Genomic DNA, 26,812 nt, shown 5'->3' with positions numbered 1-26,812 from the left:
ACCCCTAATAATTAATCTCCTGTACAGAAGGTATTTAACATAACTTTCAAAACTTTCTAAAATTTCCTGTTTGTTTCTGACAGAGCAAAATCAAAGACGCCAACCTGTCTTTTTTTATATATATATTTGTTTTCTAAATTCCTTTTGTCAGGAGCTACCTAATTCAATGTCATTAGTGCTAATTAACAAAAGGAACTTAAATTAATAAATTGGTGCATTAATTCCAACAGTGGGTATGTATTTAGGTCATATTGCATATGACTGCTCATTACGTCTTTAGCCCGTGCTCATGCTCTCCTCCAGCACCTCTATTCCTTGCACGGAGCAAGAGCTGAATACAAACGTGTGGAAATCTACAGAAAGCCCATTCTTTTAATAGGCCTCATGCCAGTGTTTGAGGCGTAGCTTTTTCCTTTTAAACTCAGACACAAGAAATTTGAATCTCTTTGCTATTTTTACCATATATAATGCATTAAAAACATATTTTCATTGGGTGAACCATGTTGTCTATTTATTCACAGGCACTTCCACAGCTTTCCTCACCAGGCTAAAGATACATGAGCACTCACAGCAAAGCTGAATAACCCCATTTCCTGCTTTGGGATAACTATGGGATAACAGGAGAGTAACTCTACAGCAGACATTTTGCAACACCTCAATTAGGAGAAAATAATTGTTATATCACTGTCTCCACATCTAGGATGTTACAAAAACTGAAGTGAGAAATAGTTCTCAGCACTCTAACTTTTGATTGCCTGGCTGGAACTGGGCTGTAGCAGGCAGGCCCACAACAGGGCCAGGTGCCATGTGGCAAAGGCTCAGGAGCTAATGAAAATCAGGACTATTACGGAATGCACAAGGCACTCAGGAGACAGAGGCATTTCTAAACCACCATTCAAATCCGAACATCACAAACATTTATCCAAGCACAGCAGCGGAATGAAATAGGTACCTTCCAGGATTTCTTTCTCATTTTAAATGTACATAACGATACTTGGCATGTATTCATGTTTCTAAACTAAGCTTCTTGATGGTATGCTCTTTGGGATGTGGTTTATAATTTCCTTACTAGGCAGCTTTATCTATAGCAAATATTTTGCTTTTATGTGAAACACAATGTCTACACAGTTCTCCATTTTGTACATCTCCAGAACTCGTGATGCCAAGCAAACATCTGAAGTGTTTATACAACAGCAAGACAATAGTTCTTAAATTACTGCTACTGTAACTGGCTAAACACACAAATTTACAAAGGAGTCAGTGCATAATGCCATTATGCTGCTAGCAACTTTTTTCCTGAGTGCAAAAAAAGCAAAAAAGCATCACAATCCCTCTTTCTCTTCTAATATTTCTCTCTCTATCTCCTTTTATTGTGAATTAATGACAAGGAGATTATTGGATTATCTCTGTCTTCTTATGCCTGCTCCTACCTGCTAGTCCATGCAAGACACTGACTGTGCAGCCAGGCTGATGGACAGAACAGTAATCAAGCATCAAGAGATCTGGAGGTCTGCAGTGGGCAGCCATCAAAATGCAAGTTTTTAAGAAATACAGTTGTTTTCAGCTCAGTTTTTAATATTGCACGACAGAAACTTGTCTCCAAAATTACAAACAAACCAAAACGTGCTACCAAAACCATAACAGGAAATAGAAGTGGCAGAACTAGGGAAACCAAGTACATATCAGAAGTTTAAACATTACAATTCACTTATGTTCAAAAGCTATTTTCTGTATTTTACTAACAATAGCTTTTTCCTCCAGAAATTCTTTCTGGAGTTACTGCCATTTCTGATTCAAGTCACACAGAAAGGTACAAGAAATGGTTATATTTAGACATGTTTTTCAACAGTTTGCTGATTGCAGAATTAACAGGTAGCTTTAATCCATAAGAAGCAAACAGAAATAAAAATTAAATTTTCATTTTGTTACACATTTGCATCTGTTCCAAAAACCTACGGTATCAACTGAGTTTATAAATGAAGTGAAGAATTCAACATTGGTCTGCTGTAAAAACTAAGATGACTTTGCTGCCTAACTTCCCATAAAGCAAAATGAATTCTGACAATCTGTTCAAAGCACGAAACAACCATAAATATAACAACCTGACTAAAAGCAAAATAAAAAGGAAGGGAGTTCTAGAGAACTGCTGTGGAGCCAGGATTGTAGATCATTATGTAGGCTGGCAATTAATGTTTATTTTAAAGCAACAGCACAAGCAAGGTCATCACTTTGTAAAAGACGCTAATTTTGGTTCCAAGAATATACGTGCTCCCAAATACATGGACGTTTACTTACAATAAAAGATAAAAATTACAGCTACTGGACATAATCAGTTCATACAGACCAAGACCAATAACTATGAAAGCAACTTTTTAAAATCATCTGCAAATCAAGACTCTGGTATTTAATGTCTCACAGATTTCTGATAGAGATATTTAAAAATTTAGAAAGGTATATTGCACAGACACAGTGAATCTAAGTGTTCCAAAGCACACATAGAAAAATGAACCTCTCATTTTGAAAGTTTCATCAATGCCTGCCGGTTAGTTCAAGAGATAAAACACTTCACTTCCTTCACCTTCTCCACAATGTACATAAATAGATGTACTTCAGTCAGATGAAGGTTTGTGGTCTTAGATCATAGCAAATTTTGCTTCTGCTTTCTTAACTTCCATTTTCCCCTCAGGGTGGTAGGTGTCTTTGAAGGGTGCATTGGAATATCTCTGTCACAGCACGGTCACTCTGTTTTCTTATCAGTGGATCATGAGAATGATATTCCAAGGCCATCATGGAAAAACTCAATCTTCATAGAGTCTTTTTAAATACAGTGCTAATTTGCAGGAAATTTCCAGTCCTGTGAGCTACAGCATGACAAGTCTGCTCTATTTTTCCTAGCTGCTGAAGTGCCATAGCCATATTTTCCCACTCCAGGTAAAGATTAACTTCTTAAAGAGATAGTGTTTATTCAAGATACATATTATTTCCTCTTGTCAAGGCTACGTAAATGCACGATGAGCTCTGCTGTTGGAGAGCAATTATTTAACAAACTTTTTATTAGATTTGAAGGAGAGAGTCAATGTGAGACAAGATGCAACTAGGAACCTCTTCAAAGCATAAAAGGCAGAGTAAAGAATGTGTGAAAGTAGTGATGATATGAGTAGTAAAAGAAAGCAGAAAAGACTGGGCAAGAATACGTTCATGAGTGTGTAACGAAAGACAAGTGTAGAGATTCAAGAAGAGAGGAGCTCACAGTAGTAATAATGGAATTTGAATGATCTTTAAGAGATTATTGAATCCCTTAATTGTAGTTCAGAGGCAGAAATGAAGAGTTACACCACAGACGCATCCATAACAAGTCTGACAACCATCATCCCTGAAAACAGTTTGCTTGCAGGTGAAAGTACTGATTCCATCATGCCATCCGCTTTACTTTGCCAGATTGCTTACCAACAGGGGCCGAAGGCAACATACCAAACCATAAAAGAAACCTCCTTGGGTACTCATTAGGACACACCAGCCAGAAGGAAACAGATGAGATGCCACACATCTGTGATTATATAAAACATATTAAAGCAGTTGTCTCTCTTTGCTATTCAAAAAATATATATTTGCTATTAGAAGTAAAAGTAAACGCTCAAAAGGTTGGAGACCCACCCAAAGGGGATAACCAGACAGAAATAAACTTTAATACTAACAGGTAAAAGCAGAATAAAACAAATACAAAATTAATTTGTGGCACAAATTAGCTGTGGCCCTTGAAATAAAATGTGGTGAAAAAGCAAAAAGAATGCTCAGAAGAAACAAAGTCACAAGCAATAAATGAAACTGAGGTGCTTAAAGAGGTTGCCATACCAGAATCTGGCTTTCCAAGAGATATACCAAAAGATTCAACTCGTGCAGAAATATCAGCCGAAAAGGTAATGAACAAATGAACAAACCACAACCAAATCAGCAGCCCCAGATTACATTCACACCCAAGTTCTAGAGAAACTCAAGTGTGAGAAAGTTAAACTCTTAAATAGCTTGTAACCTCCTGCTTAAAACAGCTTGGTGCCAGAGAAGTGCGGTGTCAATTAAAAAAAGGTCTGGAGGTCTGGGAGGATGGAAGGAGCTATGACCCAATGAATCTCATGTATGTATCTTACAAATTGGTAGAGACTGTAAATAGAAATTATTATAAAAATTCATAAATAGGCCAAAATTAGTGGATTTGAGTAAATATGATATATTGAGTAGGAGCCAAACTTGTGCTTCTCAAGTCTCCTATTTTCTTAATGTATCAAAACCACATGGACAAGAAAAATTCAAGTGACACAGACTGCTCAACTTACCTACAGGTATTTGGGAAAGTTTCTCAAAGGCATAAAATGTCTTGAATTACCACAGAAGAAGAAAAGATCCATGAGTGGATAAACAGCAGGCCAAGATACAAAGAAAAGGACAGGAATAAATGATGAATACCTTAGGGTGAAGTCACCTGAGAAGTGCACAGAAATGAGTATTCTGACCCGTGTTGTTCATATTCCTACATGATGTGAAAAAGTGAGCAAAGGAAAATGGAAAGGTTTGTTGATGTTAACAATTTAGTCAGGGAAGGAAAAATAAGGCACAATTATAAGGAACTGCAGATAGTTCTTACAGTACTAGGAGACTGGGAGATAATATACCAGGTAAAAAGTCAATATTGATAAATACGAAAGGAGAAATATGTGAGGAAAAAGACATAATTTTACTACCACAAAAAACACAGACTCTGAAAAACTCAGGTAGAAAGATGTTGGTGCTAAAATGACACAGTAACTAGCCTTCATCTGTATGCAAAAAACCAAACCAGATGTTGTTAGAAGCAGAATAAAGAGTAAATCAGACAGTATCACTACATCACCATATAAATGCACGGTGAGTGCATCATGAGGAACAGGCAGCTCCCTGACCCAGAAGGAGAATCACAGAAACAGTAAAGGGAGAAAGAAGGGGGACAAGGGTGATTAGAAAAGTGGAGATGTTCTGGAGAAGGAAGGAGTGAGCAGAGCAAGAGAAAAGGTGACAAAAGAGACATGAAGAGATTCATAAAACAAAAGGTTACAGAGGGGATCAGCAGATTAACTACTTGCTGCCTTTCTTCATACAAGAGGTAGAGGGTAACAACTTGAGCTAGGAGGAGGCAGGAACGCAAAAAGCCAACAAAGTTTGTTATTCACACCATACCTGTGTGATCCCTTGCCATAGAATTTTATGATGTTATGATGTTGGTTCAAAAAGCAAGCAAATAGAAGGAAAGCCAGGTAAGATTACTTAACAGAAATGTACCAGTATTCTCATACCAGATAAAGAAATCCTTGAGGATGGTAGAACATGGAAATATGACTCCATGCTCTGCCATGCCTTTGCACAGGCATCCACTATTACCTATTGATACAGACATGATAGGGGGCTAAATGAATGCAGACTTTTACCTAGCTTAATGGAACAATTAACCTTATTACTCAAAAGACAAGGCTATGGAGCTTACTTACTGTTTTTATTTAGCTGCTTATTTTGTAACAGATCAAGCAACAGTATTTATCTGGACTATTAAATCTCAGCTCCTTCCAAACCCATGTATTTCTCTCTACCCTTTTCTCTTGAAAAAGAGAGGACTTTTTTTGTGTAAGTTCCCAACTGTAATTTCATGCTCTAATATAGAACTAGCAGCTTTCATAAATGTATAATAGAGTTCTCTAATAAAATCAGGCAGTGACTGTGTTTCACAGTATTTCTAGAACGCCACTTAATCCCAGTTATCCAAGAACCACCTACATTAAATTCTAACCTTTCATTCCTACAAAGCAGTTGTCTTCCAGTAAAGTGCTATTATATTCCACTTATACCATGCCAACTTCTCCCATCTCTTTTGAGCATTTCTCTTGTCAATAGATGAGAGTACTTTTTCACAGAAAGAATATTTACTATATATCAAATCGCACATATGTACAGTTCACACATAAACACAGTATCTATACAAAATCACAGAAAAACTAATTGCCTAACAGATTTCATTTCTATGCACTTCCTATAGCACCTATACTCCTCATCTTTAAATAGTTGTTTTTCTTTCCTACAGTTAAAGCTTTAATGAGAAGTGACCAGAAACAAATACCCAGGCCCTTCTGTCTTGGCTGAAATCCACATAATGCATGACAGCACTGAAGATCCCTGGCAGGCACCTGTCAGAAACTAACATACCATAACTTAAGAGTCAGACTTAATTATCCAGGGAGACATTTAAAGAAAACTACATGAAAAATATGACTCAAGAAGTGCAACTATCATGTATATGTGCTGTATTCTCTACTGCAGAAGAACTAGGTAAAAAAAAGGAATGTACTGGGAAAATTCTAACTAAAAGTCCTACTTCACCTGCTCTATCTTAAAGTCAAAATAATTTTGTTATTAAGTTTTGCTGCTAAATCAATTGCAAAACATACTACAAGGACAAGTGCAATCACTAAGTATTTTAACAAAACGTAGCTTTTTCTGTTTTCCTTTCTACTGTTCCCATATAATTCTGATCAGCTGACACTCTGACAGAAAATCAGTTTTGATTTAATGGTCTATAAAATCAAATAAACTTCTTCATAAGCTTCACACGTCTGGGTTGCCACATCTCTTCTCGTTAAGGCTGTCACAGTGTATTGCCCCTTTTCTGTTCTGAAGAGCGGCCCACCAGTGGCAACAAAATGTCAGCTTTACTCTATTTCAGGCAAGCAAATCACTTCTGTTCAGTTTCTGATATAAAACTATCAAAAACCAGAGCTAAAGAGCGACCCAGCTCACCACCTCCACCTTTAGTTGTACCTATGCTGATGTTCTTCAGAAAGAATCCTCTGAGCCTTGCAAATGTCAGAATGCGTGCACACACACCTAGAGAAGAATGATGTCCCTGGGTTTTATACTTTCGTTCCTTACTCTCATTTTTATGGATTTCATTGTAAGTTTAAGATAGCATGCAACAGCGACAAAGACAGTCATGCTTTGTGAGGTGAGTATATGCAATGCAAATAAGTTAGTTCTTGGAAAACTGCTCTTTAAAGATGACTAATGTCCGTGAAAATCACATAATACAGGCAAATACAACTTGATACTTTTACAAATAAGCAACAAAATACTTAAATACAAGTATATTGTATAAAAATAAGAAAAAGAAAGAATAAATAAAGAATAATAAAAATATTACTTTCATTACACCTATCAAGAAGAGAAGATATAAAAAGGGTGCAATATTTACATGTAAATTTTACAGTGAGATTCATGGTAGCATAGCTGGCACTCAAAAGTCTCATGAAAATTATGAAAGTTGCTATTTTTAAAGATCTTGAAATATAGTAATAGGTATTCTGCCTAAACTGTGAAGGAAATCTGAATAATAATAAAAAAATGGATGAGTTGAAAGTGATTAATGTCAAAATAACAAAAAATCATTAGGGCACACAAAATTTACTGAATAGAACAGCAAGTCTTTGACATACTAAAACTGGTATGTCTAAACAGCAACACAACAACTGTCCCTTTTTCTTTTCAAATATCCTTTTATTAGACTAAGAAAAGCAATATTTTAATCTGTAAATGTAATCACAGAACTGTTAAGGTTGGAAAAGACCTCTAATTTCATCGAGTCCAACCATTAATCCACCACTGCCAAGCCCACCACTAAACCATGTCCCTAAGTGCCACATCCACACACCTGTAGGGGTGGTGACTACATTACCTCCCTAGCTTGACAACCCTTTCGGGGAAGAAATTTTTCTTAATATCCAAACTAGACCTCTCCTGGCGCAACTTGTGGCCATTTCCTCTTGTTCTATCACTTGTTATCTGGGAAAAGAGGACGATCCCCACCTGGCTACAACGCCCTCCTTTCAGGCAGCTGTAGAGAGTGATAAGTTCACCCTTGAGCCTCCTCTTCTCCAGGCTGGACACCCCAGCTCCCCCAGCTGCTCCTCACAGCACTTGTGCTCCAGACCCTTCACCAGCTCCACTGCCCTTCTCTGCTCATGCTCCAGCACCTCAAGGTCATTTTTGTATTGGGGGCCTCATCTATACACATGACACACATCATCTGATCTGCTGACACTCAAGGAAAAGGTATTGCTGAGGCTGAAGACGCTATGGCCCAGTTCACCAGCCTAACACTTCCCAACTGTGGCAAACCAAGGCTGCAGCTGTGGCTTGCACAAGATGCACCTGCATATAATCTGAAGATGCACTTGACCTCATGGCAGAGCAACAGCCAATATAAAGTTGAGAGCGCTTGAGCCGTTTGAAGCTTTCACCCTCTGAATGCCCCAAGGAATATATAAAATTTACACCCCATTCAGGAAACACCAATGAATGGTCACAGATAACACTGTCATTCAGAAATCTGTTTTGCAAGCCAGCTTGGAAAAAAAAGGGAATATAAACCCTTGGAACAACTTCTTATTGTGATACCAGTTTTCCATGCTCCTGCTATTTTTAATGATGAGTAGGTGGATTTATGTAGGATTAAAGAGTAAACTGAGTTTTAACTTGCTCTCCCCTTAAGTATAATCTAAGTCTACAGATCAGCACTAGGTTGTACAGAAATTGGGCCAGAGTGCATCTAAGAACTGAATTTCATTTGTATAAACAAACATGCTTTATTTACAGTATTCCTTCATAAAATCCCAAGCTTCAAGTCTGCACGTTCTTTAAAGACTCCATTTATGTACACTTGAATGCCTATTTAAGCAAAAAGACAAAAAAGCTTTCCCATGGAAACTGCACAGAGATGTTTTGCTTCACACGTACACCACAAACAAGGCTGCTAACTTTCCATAATTTACTGTATTTTCTTAGGCTTGCCATTGTATTTTAGGACTAAAACTTTCGGAGAAGCTGCTTACGCAGGAGGCCACAGACATATAAATAAATGACCTACAAGAGGCAAAGCCTGAGATACCAACTGAGAGGAAATGCAGCTCAGTAGCTTCTAAGAAAATTTTACTGTTATTCATTTCCCTGTTTCTAGCTGGTGGAACAGGTTAAAATTTTGTGTTAGCTGTGAAACAAACAATCTGGAGGCAATTGAAATCACATTATTAAATCAGGACTTGATTCATCCTTCAGAATTAAAGCCAGAGGGCAACCCCTGGGCTAAAACAATAGCAAGCTTCAGTTACCAGATGCTATCTCTCAGTGAGGAATCTAAGTCAGTGGGCTGCAGTGGAGACCAGTGATTTTAAAATCTGCTTAAGAGGACACAAAAAAGAGGCCTGACTTCATGGACTTTATCAGACATATATAAATTGGTCCAATAACTTTATCAAGAATATGGGCAGTTTTTCTCTCTGAATAAAAAAGATCCGGCTAAACAGATACTCTGAAATGATAATTTGCCTTTTAGATTTAGGTGATATGTCTCTAGGTGTGAATGCATACAATCTACTTTTACATATATGCATTTTAGGGAATGGATTTTGCTCCTGCCTATAGTTACTACTGATTGTCTCAAGTCTACAGCAAAGGGTTAAGTCCTAACTTCAAAAGAGATGCCTACTTCTGCTGGGGGCCACAGAGATAAGCAAGGATACCAAGACTTTCAAGTTTATTCCCTGCACTGAAGGAACTGGATGGGCTCACCTGTTTGGAAAAAAAATCAACAACCTACACCAAAACAACCTTGGGAGAAGGCTGGGCACAGAATCAAAGTCCCTTTGGAATGAACTTATGACAGCTCTGCCCATGAATAAACAGCCTGTGTTGAGTTGCTGAAAACAGAGACAGGGCTTGCCAAAACTGAGGATGAGGAAACCTGTGACTGATACCATTTCAGACTTGATGATGCTTCTGCAGTTGGTACAAGAGTGAGCAAAAGCTATTCCTGATGGTGTCTTTAGCCCCAGTGGGGAAGACAGTGTACACTGATGCCTGGAGTCTGAGAAGAAGGTGGAGAACTTGGTCAGATACTGGACTATCAAGTGGGAGATCTGCAGCCCTAGAGCAATGGCCAGGAAGATAAACAGAGATGTTTTGTCTCAAAGAATGCTGAGCACTTGGGAGAGACCATTATGCTAAGAGGGAAAAAAGACTATATATAAGCAAAACCTAATTGACATTATTTAGAAACACAAACAAGTTATCTCTGATTTAACCAGGGCTAAATTTACTTCAGCGGAGCAGAATGACATTGTTTCTAGAGGGTAAATCATGTATTCTTTTTTTCTGTTTTTATTTGGGAAGTTTTCATGTGTTTATTGAACTAATTGGTCTCATTAGAATGCTTTGTTACATATCAACATATATTCCCATATACTTGGTCCATAACATGTCTGTGGTAAAAATAAAGGAGAAGAAGAAGAAGTTATTTGGTTATGTTGAAAAACACTAACCCATTCTAAGAAGCCCTAGCAAGTATTTTAAACACTGTTTACATAAGATGCTCAATTGTGCTAAAAATCTTCCTTAAAATATGCTCACATGTATCATAACATCATACTTTCCTTGATACAGAATTATTTATGGTACCTATTCAGGAATCACTAGCTGTTCCTGCAAGCGAAGCGCTTTTAACTGGAGCAGTTTCTGTGCCTCTTTGCAGCTCAGTGATTGCTATTTCAGACATCTCAGCACACTGTCTTCCCCCGCTTCTCATCATCCCTCTCAGATTACGTATCCAGTGTAAAACTTAAATGCAGAGGCTCAAACGTAAGAGCGAATAACCTCACCAAACGTACATGTGATAGTAAGTGTACACATTTAGTGCTTTTAAAAACAACTGTTGTAATACTTCTAAATTTTAAGTGCAGGGCAGCAAAGTCCATTTGTATACACCCACTCATAAGTGAATGCACTTAGCAGACAGCATATAGGTACTTGTAAGCTTTCAGCTACAAAAGAAATGCATTTTGTAGAATGGTCATAAAAAAGCCACAGAAATGCTTCCAGTTAGTGTTCTTATTTTTCTTTTTTTTAATAAACAAAATGCACATAATATCCTGCTAGAGAAAAGAAGGAAGTCTATACACACAAAAAAAAATCACAGTTGATCAAGAAATGGTGCTCCTATAGATGGTATGGTGGCAAAACCAAATACTACCAAAAAAATATATTATTACAATGCATATTAAAATCCCAAATCAAATGTTACTTCATGTTTTCCATAGAATTTAAATAAGTATAAAATCTACAAATCCATCAGTCAATTGTTGTTTGCTTCCATCATTTTCAAATTACAGTCTCTGACCACGCCACTCATTTGATTTACTCAGCTTGAACAATTTTTATTTCAACTCTTCTTTATGCATGTTTGCTGATTTAATTTAATCTTCTGACTGTCATTCAAAATGTTCATCCCAATACGCCTTGTGATTTATGCAGTTTGATGCTTTTACATGCTGAACAACTGATAATGTGCCTGCTTAAATCTCTCGCAGTTCTTACGTTTTTACACTTTGCAAAACCAAAACACTGCAGCAAGCCTGCTGCCTGTATCTCCCATTCAGGTAAAAATCTGCTCTGCTTCATAAGAAGACAGGGACAATATCTGGCTTTGGGAACACCACTGCCTGTGGCAGCTTGCCCTTGCAACAGAACCTCTCAGTGAGGCTGCCCTGTCTGTCATCATTATCGAAAGGGAAACACAGACTGAAGTGATATCTCCTCAGCCCAAAATAAGGGCTTGCAGAAAAAATGTGGAGGAAGAAGACAGTGATTCTCTGCTTCCATCCAACAAAAAAGCAATAAAGCAAGAGATATTCAGATTTTCAGATAACTTTCTCAAGATCTGATAGGGTTGCCTCCTATGCTGGAATGGTGGTTTGCTCTATACCTCCTCCTGTTCTTCCATGCCTTTTCATTACAGCATAATTCCGGATCTTTCAGGTTTTTCTTCCTTGCTCTCTCTATCTCACATGCTTCCCTTCAGGGTCCCCTCAACACCCACACAACCTCAGGGAGTTACCTTGACTGACTGCCACCATGCAGGTTACTCCTGCTGGGCGCTATCTCGTCTACTTAGACTGGAAGTTCTCTGGAGCAGAGACTGTCACCACTCTGTGCCACACAAAGCCTAGCAGAAAGAGCCTTCTTTTGTTTAGTCCTCTGGCACTAATGTAATAAGCATGATTAGTAAGTACCTGTCTACAGTAATCTACAGGAATGCCAGGACTATATGAGGAGAAGAACAGGTTCAGCTTTTGTAACGCTGAAAATGTACAGTTATCTCCATGAAATTTCTACCCACCAAAAACCATGAAACAAATGGGATGCTTAGTAGGAAACAGCAATCTGACTTACTTTGCTCTCTTGGCCATTTCATTGCCATCCCATCGGGGGCTGTATGGGTAATTCTTCTGGGCCTGGGAGTACAGCTGGCCACTGTTAGTGAAGTGGTAGACGGACTGAAATGTTAGGGTTGGTTGGTCTCGAGGAAAGTACAGGGGTAGGTCAACTGCAATTCAAAAAGAAAAAAAGAGTTATAAAAATATACCAGTTTATTTTTTCCTTTTTTCTTATTGGAAGTATATCAGACCATTCTATTGGTTTAAAGGTGCCAGAAAAGGAGAAAGTGATGGCTAGCTCTAAAACATTCTTCTTCTTACTTATAAGTAATTATTCCAATCTATTGCTGTATGGGACACTTTGCCTTATCAAAACACTTTTATAAAGTACATGATTTTAAAACAATTAGCTAGTGTATTGCTATGTTAATCATAAAATCTCCACCAGGATTATTTAGTTATTAAAAAAATTACTTTTATAGTGAAATCTTCCCTTTCAAAAATCCAAAAAATACAGTCTGTTATGCTTTCCTTTAAAAAACCCGATTTCTTTTTATCTGCTTTAACCAATATATTTTAGTGTCCTCATGGACATCAAAAGCATTATCATCATCATTCCATAGCTGTCTGTGTCCTGAAGTGGTCAAATGATTTGATACAGAATGTAGAACGATTCAGTCATATGAGCTGGAAAAGATTTCAACTTGCTGTCATCCGCTAGACAAGAATACACCCACAAAACTAAAAACACACTGCAAAGTCATTAATACCCAAAATATCCCACTAAAAATAAAAATCAGAACCTCTTAGTTCCCTTTGCTTATCACTGTCTCATGATCAACTAGGTCTGGTGAACAATAAAATAGCCTACAACAGTTACAAACTGTGTAGGTTTTCATGGTCAGAACTAGTTTTTAACTTAACTTTTTCATTGTTAGAATTATAGTTTGTATTTTCTTGGTCTACTTCTTTTTTCAGGAGATGTCAGAAATCTGTAGTTAAACTAAGTTGTAACAACACACTTGAATTACTAATATTAAATGTCTAACACCCAAATTAATGGAAGAAGGTTAATTTCTTTTAAAGGTGTAGGCTTCATTTATAAAGCACCTAAAACCGTACTTTTTGTTATCCTCCAAATCACATTTTTAAAGTTCTGTACAGTGAAAGAACAATGCAGTGGAATTGTATTTAAAATATTTCCAGAGGTTCCACCACTTCCTATGAAGTCTCTGCTAACAGACTGAGGAATCTGTAAAACAGGTTTTATTTTCCAAATTCCATGCTATCATCCTGCTAGTTCCTTCATTTTTCAGTTTATCTAATCACATCTAAATACTCAGATGTGCACCAGCTACACTTTATCTCCCTTTTCTCTGAACTACCACCCAAGCTCTAGGGGTAAAAGCATTTGCAGCCATAAAACACACTAAATCAAATGTGCTGTTCCAGCCATAGTCCCAAAATACAACAAATCCTCCTGTGGAGGACAGCGCTTGCTCAGTTTGTGACCCAGTGTCTGATCCACACGTGACAACTCCCAGAGTCTGGGTGACTCAGCCCACACAGCAGCTTCCGGCAGATATTTCAGTGGTAATGACATGGGCAGAGTTCTGCTAATTTGTGAGGACAGATCACTGCTTTAACAAAGGTTAGATTCAAAGATTGCTCTGTTGAATTCCTCTTTATAATGTGATTACTAAATAACAATCCTGAAAAACACTGGTGTGACCTGGCCATTTATCAGCAAGCAAGTTGTCTCCTCCCCTCATAAATGGTGTGTGCACCTCTGTCTCTGAAGGAGCCCACCATGGAAAAGGGTAAAGAAACAAGACTGTTTCTCTATTTGAATCTTATAAATATACTACTTCAGCTCTGAGTGCTTAAATTGTTTCTCTAGTGTATCTTTTTCATTCTTAAGTACCAACTCCTTAAGAGAAACCAAGTCTGTGTACTTTTGTATTTTATCACCGTCTAAGAGGAATAACAAGCTTTAGCACAGCATTCAAGTAACAGTTTAGTCCTTGTACTCGACTTTTTAGTTGAGAGTTTCTAACTTCCATTAACTTTCCCTTCAAAACTGCCATCCACATAACACACGCAAGCAGCAACAGTTTTTTTTCCCTGTTACCTAGAATTAAGGTGGGCTCTCAGGACAAAGTACCTAGCACTAAAAATGCTGCTTAAAATGGATAATCAAGGCAGTGGTCTCACTACAGTGACACCTGCAATTGTTATGAGAAGGTACCACCAGAATATATTCAAGTAACCAAAATCTGTATAGGAATTTTCACAAATTACCTACATTATAAACTGACCACATAAATCAGATAATCAAACTAGATTCAAAATTATGCATTCCACATCTGTATAACAGCAGCATTACCCTGAATTGCAAGTAGAGTTCTGAAAAATTTAAACTGCCTTTGATTTATAATAATACCTTTCACTTGAAATTGCCAAACTTCCAGTATTCTAACCCAAATGTTTCCTTAATACAAGGTGTGGATGAGTCCAGACCGAGTAAAAAAACCTGTCCCTAATTCTGGAACACAACCACACCTAAAAGGCCAGTAAACAGGAAATAGCCTTGAGTTTAAAGTGTTATACATATCTCAAGGTAGTCAGCTATTATTTCAGCAATAGGAAAGGAAGGCAAGAACTTGCTTCCGTCCTAGTGGATGCCCATGCACTGATACTGTTAGTGCACAGAATGAAAAAAATAAGCAAATACCACTGGTAATTAATGCTGGCAGGGTGTTTTGGACATGAAAGGTCAAATTCTGCTCATAATCACACACGACTTGCTAAAGAAAATTTTTCTTTTTACCTGGTCACGTGTAGGCAGTCTGACTCTCAATCTGTACATTAATACAAAATCAGATCTGCCTTCATGCAGTATCTAAGGTGACAAAGGTGTTACTGTAATTACATGCAAGACAACATTCACACTTTGCCATGAAAAATGCATCACAGTTAGGAAAAACACATCAGTTTTGTAAATTAGCACCTGAACTAGGCAAACTGTAAAAGCCTGTGTTGGTTTGGCATGCTAGTTACCTAAGAACTACAAAAACATATTCGTGTTGAATACAAGTACTATTTCCAAATAACAGCTGACTCACAAAGTACCCTGGTGATATGTCTGCAGAAAATAAGCAGATGACTCATGTCTGTAAATTCCTGAAAGTACCAATAGACCCCTTGCTTAGTCATCTTTTGCTTGGATGCTGGGTTCACGAGCTCTGTAAACTATAATGAGAGATCTAGCTCTTAGTAGGACTCTCTCTCCCTTTTTTCCTCTCTTCTAAACAGTGCAAATTATCTCCCTAAAAATAACTTCATCTGCGTAAGTGAGTCACTTCAACTAGCAAGCTTATACAAGTCATGCAGTTAAGGAGTAATATTTGGTTTTGAAGGTAAAAATGCTGCTGTCAAACTCAAGATTCAAAATGAAAATTATGTCAGAGGAAGTCCCATTTATCCCTTCTCTCACAGAAATAGAAACATTTCCTTTGGAAAATTTAAACAATTAGCTCATTCAGGAAAGTAAAGCTGTTTAATTTAGTTCCATGCTTGAAGTAATTTAAATCTGATGACTTCTTACTTTGGCCCTCCTAAGCATCACACTGTTAATGTAAGAGGAACTCAAAGAAGCAGACTGGATAAAAAATCCAGTAAAACACTGCTTTCTCCCTACATTACAATTTACAGATCATTTTTTAGACAGCCATAGTGTGGGGAAAATCATGTCTTTATGCAAGCTCTACATGAGCAGAACTTGGAGGGCTGTTTATGGGTAATTAAGCATTGAGTAAATTCTTCACTGATTGAACCCTAATTTTCCCACACAGTTCATAAGAAAGCAAAAGAAAAAGGACTTGCTTGTTGAGAATGAGTCACGTTGTAAAGAAACTTAATTACAGTTTATAAATAGTTGAAGTTGCTCTCTTTTAGAAACATAAGAAACTATCTAGAAGTAACACACAAATTTGCTTCTCTTGACTTAGTACTTAATGCATACATATATTCAAAACATAGTTATCTTAAAGCCAAAATCTTGGTTTATTAATAACTAACAAACTGTGCAACGCATCTGTAAGGTTGAATTGTTCATTTTTTTAAAAAAAAAGCAATCTGCAGCCTGGAACAGGTTACCTAGTTTGTTAAGCTTATGTCAAGAACTACAGAGTTGATCTTGACTATCCTATTAACTTTAAAATAGTATCTTTAGCATTTAATTTTACAACTCGTTCAACAGGATATGAAATGCGGAAGGAATGTCTCAGAAAAAGCATGTACCAGTGCTGCAACAGGTTTTCTGAAGGAAAAATGCTCAGAAGAAAAGGGCAGGTTTACCACAGTGCCCTCCTTTCCACCTTTAAGCACTGGAGAAAAGAGATGGGAAAACAAAATCATGCTTTAAATGCATGGTGACCATTAATATATTTCAAAGCACTCTAGACGGTAACATTTAAAAATTTTTCCATATACTGTTCCTCTATTCTAGGGAAAAGGTTTATTTATCCTTTGTATGGCACTGGATAAATCTAGATATTTGTTTTCACAAAAGCCAATATTTACTCACTGAATTCATCATCTTAATCCTTGGATGCTACCATACAGGTTATCTTACTAACCTTTGGGATGCTTGATTCTGCAGCAGTTTATTGCACCTGAAATTTGTTTTGCACTCATGAACACTGGGTGATCTGGATATTTTATTGTTGAGATTTCTGCTTTGACAAGATTTCGTGACCTGCACAACCTTACTTCAATCTGTACTTGCTTTATGGAGCAGCCTTCAAACAGAAGATAACACAGTATTGTTCCCAGTTCTAAACAGTCCTAGGCTGCACAGAGCTGGCCAAAGGAGACACTGTTCTAGCTTCTCCCATCTGACAGACCCTCTCCCTCTGCATTTATTTACCGCACACCACTGAAGTCTTGCTCCAATTAAATGTGTTCATTTCTGCATGAGCTTTTCAATGTGATGATTCTAAACATTATAAGAATGACGTTAGCTACATAAAGTATTTTAAAAATGATTTCATAGCCCATTCATGAATTGACAGGTTCTTTAGGGATTCCAGATCAGGAACCAGAAAAAAACAGTCAACCTGCCTACTGATGCTAACTTGCCAGTCAGTGGGATGCAATTCTTCTGAGACTTACTCATAGGTAATACTTTACATAGCCAAACACAAGTCCTTCCAACGCTGACTGCCATAGTATATACTTCAGAATCAATGATTACTGGACATGTGAGAGGTTTTGTTTAAATTATTTCACAAAAAAAACAAGAAGGATACGCCAAACTCAAATTTCCAGAGAACACTGAAGAATCTTAGCCTGATACTAGCCATTCTCTTCCCAAAATTCCCTGACTCACTCCTTACTTATCATCCAGCTTTGGCGAGAGACTGCCTCTGCACTCAAGTACTTCTGAAGAAGTAAGTAATGGAAACAGGAAACACATATTCCAGGCTCCAGAACTGCATTTCTGTCTCTTTTTAGTACATATTCATCATCTTTCTGGCTGTTCTTTTTTTGGTTCACTGAATTTCACATTCTCCCTGCCTTACTTGCAGTTTGGCTCATCCTGCCGGGAAAAACAGTGGATTTGAATGCATGGCCTCAAACTGCAAAAGTTTCTTGAACTCAGAGCTCTACAGTTTTCTTGTGATGATGTGGATGAGACCCATGTGAATTTACAGAGCAACTTGATGACAATACATATACCATATTACATGGTAACACTTACACATCTCTTAAACCTTGTTTTAAAAGAAGATTTCTACTAGATTTTTTGACGTGACTTCTATGAGAAAGCTGATTCAGACAGCCTGTACAATGGGTGAAAAATCTTTACCTAACTTCAAGGAAAAAGAGCTTTCTTCAATTTTTACATAAAAATTCCAGTGCAGAAGGTCTTTCAAGAATCATATTGATCATGGTGCCTACAGAGAAACCCAAATAGATTTAGCCACAAGCATTTTGGGGGCTGTAGTGTCTAGCACAAAGCTCCTCAGGGCAGTATTTCAGGCTGCTTTGCCTAGTGAATCTTTCCTGGACTCGTGTGTGCTGAAGGCCTTTGGCCTACATTCTACTGGCAAAAAATGAAAGGGAGAACTTGGCTTAAAATACACAAGGAATTACTGAATGCCACAGCTATCCTGCTTTGGCGTGTGATGATTTATTCTTGCAGGAATGAGAAAGCAAGGATGACAAATAACATATCAATGGCATTAATGTGGGACTTTAGGTTAACAGAGAGCTAGGTTAGGTTAACATAGGTTAACAGAGTCACAGGAATTTGAATTTGTTAAATATTATTAGGGCTGACATCCCTTTTGGAAAAAAAGAGGTTCTTTGCACTAAGATGCTGTTTTGAAATCAACATTTCAAAATTTCAAATCTGAAAGGAAAAACTGCTTATGGAATTTTAGCTGAGACACTAATGGCATTCTGAGTGTGTTGGTAATCACAGCTGGTTTTGAAATAATTAGGTCTGCCCTTGCTACAGGAAATATCCACCCCATTGGCAAAGTCAACACTTGTACAGCAAATGAGTAAGATAACATGTAGTAAATACTTTCAGTTGAATACTATAGAAATACAAGTAAATACTCCAAAAAAAGAGAAACAACTATTCTATTCACAGAATATACAATGCTAAACAAAGAAGGCAAACCACTGTAGGCAAAATGGAAACAATGAATTGTGATGGATTAAATTATTCCGACACATTACAGAGTAGATTTGTTTAATTAGCTTTCTTTGTTTTGGTTTGTTAGTGGTTTTGTCTGTTTGGGTTTCTTTAAATATAATGTAAGCCATTTTTATTTGCAGAGGACTGCACGACATTTCTGCATCCACCTTGTGGTTCTCCTTCCACTGATAGTGGGAGTAATGATACAATCTAGGCAACAGTGGCAACTTGATTTATGATTACAATTGTTTTAATTTTTTTTCAACATAGGCATTATTATATGGTGGTAAAAATATCCCATGTCTTTATTATAACCTGTAACTTTTTTTTAAGTATTCAATCCTTCATACAAACCAGCATTTTTTAAAAATGTGATAAAAATATTTTGCATGACTGAAGTTATGGTCACGTGCTGCAGACAGGGTACCTAACTATTGGTTTTGTTTTACAGAGGAACTAAGTAACAGATCAAATCAAGATATTCTTCAAGCAGTTTCCAGCTGTGCGGTCCAAGACCATGGTAAAGAGCTGTAACTTAATCTGAAAACAGCTTTATAACATCTTCTTGCTTTTGAATGTTATTGTCCACCCCCACCTATGTCATACTCTTACTGGACTTCTACAGCAGGACTCTACTACCTCCAAAAAATATCCTGTGGAATATCTCAAAATCTTATACTGACCCCAAAGAAATGGCATAATGGGTCTTACAGATCTTCTCTAATTTCTGTAATCGTATTTATCTTAATTAAGAAAAATGCTTCTTATAACCAGCTTCAGCTACTTATTTCTGTTTTATTTTTACTTCAAATTCTTAAAGATCTTCATTCTGTCCTCCTTCCGTTTCTATTTCCTTTTATTGTTTCTGTTGTTACAGTTTCTATAGTAACTTCTCCAAGTGCTGATGAGATTGATGTGACTAAAAGCTGTCTCTTCTCCCTCTGAATTGTTTGAAGCTTGAAACTTTAATGCAGTTGTTATGGGTGTAAAAAGCAAGCCATGCCCTTTCTTGGCACAGGCTGGTGATCACTGCAAAAAATACTTTCTGAGCAGAGATACACTGCTAATTGCTGAGAAGTTTTATGTTACTTTCCAACTGGACAGGAAGACTTCTAAACCATGTTTTTACCGGAAAAGAAGATGTGCAAAACCATTGTCTTCTCGCACCAACTTTTTATTAAAATTATGAGGCTTGCAAATAAGTTGTTTTTTCTGTTTTAAATGCTGCCTGGGATTTGGAAGGAAACTATTTTACTTCATTGTCACCTGCGGTCAGTGTGACAGTATCCTGCAGGTCAAGAGGACCCTCTGCTGCCACACCTGCTATCCTGTTCTTTCAACTTTCGCTTCTTGCAGACTTGCAGCTTTCAAAACCCAACCCAGTGTAATCCCATCTGTCCCAACTAGCCAACCAAGCTACTCCAGGTATTTTCAAATGAGGTACAGGCCCATTGCATCTTTCCACTCCTGAACACCACAATTACCACTTTTACTCTTCAAGCCACCTTACACAGTTCTAAAAGCTTATCCTTCTATTGCTTTTTAATGACCTTAAAAACTTTGTGGAACATGTTCTTCTATGACATGCTTTCTAGACCACCAGCCATTTTTGGTGCTTTTTTTGTGAATCACTGTTTAAGGATGATGTAAGACAAACATCAGGATCACACCCCTAAGCTTCAGGAAGCAGATTTCAGGCTGTTCAGGGATCTTGCTCCTCCCATGGAAGACTCCTATGACACAATGGTCCTGGTGAGTATATGGGTCCATGATGACCATAGCTCAACAGTCTATCCTAGTGAGCAGAAAGGCAAACTCTAGCAGCAGGAGGCCTACATGGATGAGCAAGGAACCCCTGATAAACATAAAAAGCAATCACAGGAAATGTGGACACTCCCTGAACATGCAGAGACAGGACTGGGAATGTCAAAGCTGACCTAGAATTGAATCTGGCAAGGTGAGTTAAGGACAACAAGATGGGCTGCTACAGAACAGCAAGAGGATGACTAGAGAAAAGATAGGACTGCTGCTGAATGGGGCGGACGGTCTGCTGACAAAGGAGGCAGAAAAGCAGCTTAAGCACTCCCTCCTTTCCCCATTTTGACATTTATGCATCTTTGTGACCAGTTCTATCTCTAAACCAAGGTGTATTCCTAACTATTCAAAAATGAATTATTTTTATCTATTTCATAAAAGGTATTCAGCACTTGCCTCTGTGTGCTATTGCTATGTCACATATGGATTTGTAGAAAAAAATTATTTTGGTGACAAAGTAATTGCCATTGCATAGAAGGAGGAAAGAGAGGGAAGAATGAGTCAGAAAATGTTTCTTATCCTGATGCAGCTCTTATTTCTAGAAATTTCCTATCTCTAATAATCCTGTGATGTTGTGTATCATCCTGTTTCTTTTCTGAAACTACTGCCTGGTATTGAACCCAGGACTCATCCATGAAACCCCTGCTCATCATGTCCTTTCTGGACTGAAAACAAGGTATTTGCTTTCTACTTGCTACTATGAGCAATTTTGAACTTGCTGTATTTCACACCTTTAAAGCAGTTCTCATCTTAGAGAAAAACAATCTGTGAGTTACCAAAGCATGGAGACGCAAACCAGACATGGAGTAAAAAGAATAAGCACCACAACTTGTACTCCAGTCCTGCTCCTGTACATTACTTTTTGTGATCTAATTATTTCTTTTCAAAAATTGAGTGGATAAAATAGGATTATATCCTTTTCCCATGTCAAGTACTTTTTCTGAGAGTTTTAGTTATCTGCCATATACTTGGGCACATAGTAGTTATACTTTAGATAAAAATAAGAAAAATCAACAGTTCACTTTTCTGACAAGTGCAATTTTGTAAGAAGTTATTACAAAACCTTTCAGTCCATTTGTTAAACTGCTTGTAGTTGCTGGAAGAATGTCAATTAATGTCTGCAGCAATATACTACCGTTTTAAAAGTGTGGCAAATACATGTGTTTCTCAGAAATTAAAAAAGTAATATCCACTGCAGAATGCCATTTTAAAATACCTTGCCAGTCCACCTACATCAGGCCATCTATAAGATTCTTATAAAGCTTAATTAGTATCACAACTGTTGTTTCCTCTTTGTTGCTGTCCGTACCAAGCTTTATGAGCTGTCTGCTGTCCATTCTCCCCTCTTCTGCAACTACAACTAGGAGACTACATCTAGCTTATGCTGAGTGACATGAAAACAAAATGAACCTAGAGAAACAGAAAAAGAGGAAAAGAAAGCCCCTTTTCAGATTCACTTCCATCCGTTATGAATACATATATAAAAAAATCTCATTTGGCTCACATACAAGTAAATAGCCAAGGTGGAATCAAAGGAACAGAATGCTTAAAGTACTCTTTAAGCATTAATGTCAAAAATAAAATTACTAGCTTTCAATAAAAATTTCAAACTAAATCTACTTGGCAGTATCCCTTAGAAATTAAGGAGAAAAATACACCATGGAGAAAAATGATCAGCAAAGGACTCATTAATTTTCCAAATGCTACAGTTCAGTCCTGTTATTAGCCCATGCCTATTTTAGTGATTGATGTCCCAGAGAACTCCTTGCTTTGAGTGCTGAAACAATGTACAGAGTTTTAACCCCATCAGCTCAGAATATATTTTGCTGTAGGCAGAACATGCTTTCAGAAACTTGCAAGACCAGATTCAAAGAAATACACGGAACCAACTACAAGTACTGAGTCAGAGGAGAAGACCACCAAAAGAAAGACACTTTCATACCTATTCCCAAGCATAAGATACAAATTTGATTTTTCTAGCCACTTTTACATCACTGGGGCTTTGTTAATGTAGAGTTTCTCATTTAAGAATGAAATGACAGCCTTATACAGTATTTACAGATTGTTTTGATCAGCATTGAACTTTGTATTCTAGACTCCTGAAGCATTTCTTTTGTTTTGCCTGGCATTTCTGTTGAACTATCCTGCTTTCCTGACAGGACCAGATATCACCTTGTTATTCACATGGTCATGTTCTCTTTTTACCTTCTTTAGTTTTCAGAGCCATAAATTCCCATTTTATTTAAGGAACAATAAGAAGAATAAAGCAACAGCATTATATAATAAAGTTAAAACACCTCATTAGATAAAAGCTCACAGAAACAATCTAATGTAAATTGTCCAGTCAATACTTTGCCTATTTTTTTTTTTTTTTTTGGACATGGCTCAGATAGACAAGTTTTTTTTTCCATAACTTTTCTTGAAAATACTGACAAACATGTGCAGACAGCAATATCCAAACAAGAATGCATCAAAAGCCGGTCTTGGTAACGTTCACCAAAACCCCTGAATCTAGAAGCAGGTGTCCACCCAAAGGCTGCACTCATAGGTATAGTCTCCTCTGAGCCAATTAATCCTTTAGGCCCCTTGCTTCTCTCTTCTGTTTGAAAACTTTCTTGTTGCTGGGATGCTGCCTGTTTCTGATCTATCCTCGAATGGAGACAACCATCTAACTGCACAGACAAGTTAAAGGTGGACAAAAAGCTACTTAAGCTGGCATCCCCACAGCAAGAATGACCACCATTTAAGCTCAGGCTTTTACATGACCAGCGCTTTGGAACTCCTGGGTCAGTGGCATTATCCACACAGAAACAGAAATCCCTTACAGTCAGCCAAGGTCACTTCCAGCAAATGTTCCCAACCAACTGCACCTTGATTGAGATCCCAAACAAACTGGAAATATAAATGCTGACATCCTTCAAGATTCTCCACCCCCTAAAATATTGTTCAGTGAAAATACCCTTTTAATGTTTCTACTTTTCAAGACATCTTAAACAACCACTAAGACAAGCACAGTTTCATTTGCTACTGCAAACTGATTCGGTTTCTGTCCATCTCCTTAGTGCCAACAACCTAAAAATCTTGCAAGATAAAAATTAATCTTTGAAAAGCCCAAATGCAGGTTGCTTCAGAGTTCTACTTTTGTGTTTATAACAATAACACTACTTAATTTTTAATTATGCACAAATAATATAACTTCTGTTATTTCATCAATGTCCAGACTTGACCTTAAAGATCTTTTCCAACCTAAATGATACTCTAATTTCTATATGGTATAAATACATAAACTATATACAGGAACAAGAATACAAGGAAATATTTGTCTCCAAAAACTAAATCATAGCTGATTTATAAACAAGAAGAGAAAGTCTATTGAAAAGTGAGCAGTCCATTGAAGTTTACTTACAAAGCTTCATACTGGGACTTACTCATAAACAGTATCAGTATCAAAAGCAGTAAGCCTGATTAATGATTTCCTTTCCCATGTGGATGCATGAACTTCTCTAAATGTTTATTTCTTCTGTCTTATATTTGAAAGCACTTGATTAATTCTTAAAACTAAACCACTAAAGAAACAGTTCCTTTGACTAGTCTTTGATCTAATATAATAACTCCAGCAGATTCATTAGTCTAATGATTAAGTTTGTAACTAGGTAGCTCCTTGGTGTTTTAAGGTAGAGTGGGTAGACTCTGCTGCTCTTCATTATGTAACTACAGCAGCATTTTTTTTAGCATATGAATTTGTCCTAAGGTTATTTGGCTTCAGCAATTCAGAACTATTTTTCTGTTTCTCACCTCTTTAACCCACTTTACTCAATAAAATTATTCTGAATAATTTCAACTTTTGCTTCCAAGTGTCTAAACAAGTTTGTAACTCTCAATGCAAACAGTTGCAAAACAATACCTAAGTTATTTTTGAAACCTCTGAATCCATCTTCTCAAGGAAATACAACTCATGTTAGTGTTTATAAATCTCACCTAAACCTCAATCTCAAACTTAAAATTTTAACCAAAATTTAGACACCAGGAAAATTTACCATGGTTCCTTTAATGTGATTTGCTGCAGGGCTTGCTGTATACTGGCCTGTTTAGTCTCCCCTGAATACTTTATATACATACTATAGTAAATATATAAAGTAGAACAGTTTTCAACTTATTGCTATCTCTCCCAGACATTTTACTAGACGTTTGCTAAATATTCAACCATAATATACATAGTTATGTCAGTGGTTAGGAGATGAAAGCCTACATTACTTCACTCAGGAAATGAAGTGCAGGTTTCGGTCCTTTCATTGCAATATCCTTCAGTGCATGGACCAGAAATGCTTTTGCACTGAATTGTTCAACAAGTGAGTGATGCAATGGCTTACACAGCTAAGTCACTGTATGATTTCTAAGGCCACAGGGTTAATACATAGTGATAAACCATTCAGTTATAATTGTAGCTTTCATGCCAGTTTAATTGAGTACTATGAATATTGCACAGTTAAAACCTGCTCTGTTATTTAGCAGAAATTTGAATTTTGATTCCCCTGAAATCTAAGTGATTCAACATGTATTAAGGAATATTATCTCCCAGCACAAATCAAATCCACAGGAATTTAAACATTGATTAAATTAACACAAATACGATGGGGACTTAGAAAGGTAGGAAATCTTCAGGAAGGCTGTGCTTAAAGAAGTGTCGTCTCATAGAAGATGATTGTCCAGTGACCAGTTCTCCACTTTAGTTGAAATGTAAGTGAAGACTTCATGAGGATAATTTTCCCAAAGACACCACTTCAATTCTATTTTTTCCCCCAACATAAATTACGATAACATGATGGAAGAGTTTTAATTTTAGGTTTGAGTTTTCCAGACCTCTTAAGATCATTAATGTATGGTAAGGTAATCTTAAGACATAGAAGGAAATGGATTAGTGAGACCATTTTTTATGATCTCCAATACAACACAGGGTGAGGGACTTGTTTGAACAACAGCAATCCCGATTTCCTGCATTAACAACTCTGGGACAAATTGCTATGGTGTCATTAAGATAGCATGAGTTTTCCACATGAAAAGCTAGCCCACAATAAAAAATTATATAATGTGAAAGACCCCAGTGCTAGAATGCTACCAAACACCAATGCTGCAGCTGCCCAAATTGCAATGTAATAATTTTAAACATAAATTAGAAGTGTAACAATCAAATATAAAGAGTTACATGACTGAATTTCCCCAGATCAGAGAATCTTTGATACCTGTGAATTTCACCTTAGCACAAGGAAGAACAGAAATTGAAACTTAGGTTAGTATGTAAAAGGCAGTGTCAAAGCCACATTTACTAATTTCCACATGGAGTAATTCCTATATATTTAAGTTAAGAATGTCTTTGTGACAGTAATACAAGCTTAATTTAAAAATTTTAAATGATGGCAAACTGTCCTATGTTGTTAGGACAGCTTTGCCTACACAGTTTCAGTCTAGGAATAAGTTTTGGATCCTAATGACAATATGCTGTTATTTCTTATGAGATATATTTTCTCTACATAGTTTCTTTACAGTTGTTATCAATGCATAAATTCCTGACAGTTACAGATGATTTTAGGTATTCCTGGGTTGAGTATAATAACAGTCCTTATCATTAACTCTTTGGAAAAGCCAAGTTACAACAGTGAACTTAATCTTGAGTTAAATTACCAGAAAATGTTCCTAAGACCATTTCGGCATTCTGTAAAGCCAACATTTCACTATTGGTGTGCATCCTCTCCCCATTTCTAAATTCAATTGAGATTTTGTGTTTTCTAAGTCACATCAAAAATAGATTAGGCACTGGATATAAATAGATAAAACTTTTAAATTGTTTCCTGTAATTGTACATCTTCCCTTTTGAACTTGTATCTTCAGAGGACAGACATTTATGCCTGAGGCAAAGTGTTACTCACTGTGAACAAGGAAGCAAAAATCTTTCCACATCAGCAACAGAGTAAGCTTTGTGAATCCTTCTGCATCATATTCCACCACACCA

General features: G+C 37.0%; 1 protein-coding gene across 2 annotated transcripts in view; it reads right to left on the bottom strand.

Moving 5' to 3' along the window:
- BABAM2 (BRISC and BRCA1 A complex member 2) overlaps positions 1-26,812 on the bottom strand; it is a 163,833-nt gene that overhangs the window by 9,251 nt on the left and 127,770 nt on the right. For both annotated transcript variants that reach the window (XM_066316048.1, XM_066316047.1), the window contains exons 10-11: positions 26,730-26,812; positions 12,295-12,448 (exon numbers count right to left, since the gene is read on the bottom strand). In XM_066316048.1, the coding sequence (XP_066172145.1) occupies positions 12,295-12,448; positions 26,730-26,812 (237 nt within the window). The remainder of the gene's footprint in view (positions 1-12,294; positions 12,449-26,729) is intronic.

The sequence above is a fragment of the Sylvia atricapilla genome, chromosome 3, assembly GCF_009819655.1.
Source record: "Sylvia atricapilla isolate bSylAtr1 chromosome 3, bSylAtr1.pri, whole genome shotgun sequence".
NCBI classification, from domain to species: domain Eukaryota; kingdom Metazoa; phylum Chordata; class Aves; order Passeriformes; family Sylviidae; genus Sylvia; species Sylvia atricapilla.
This window is presented reverse-complemented; position numbering and strand designations above follow the sequence as displayed.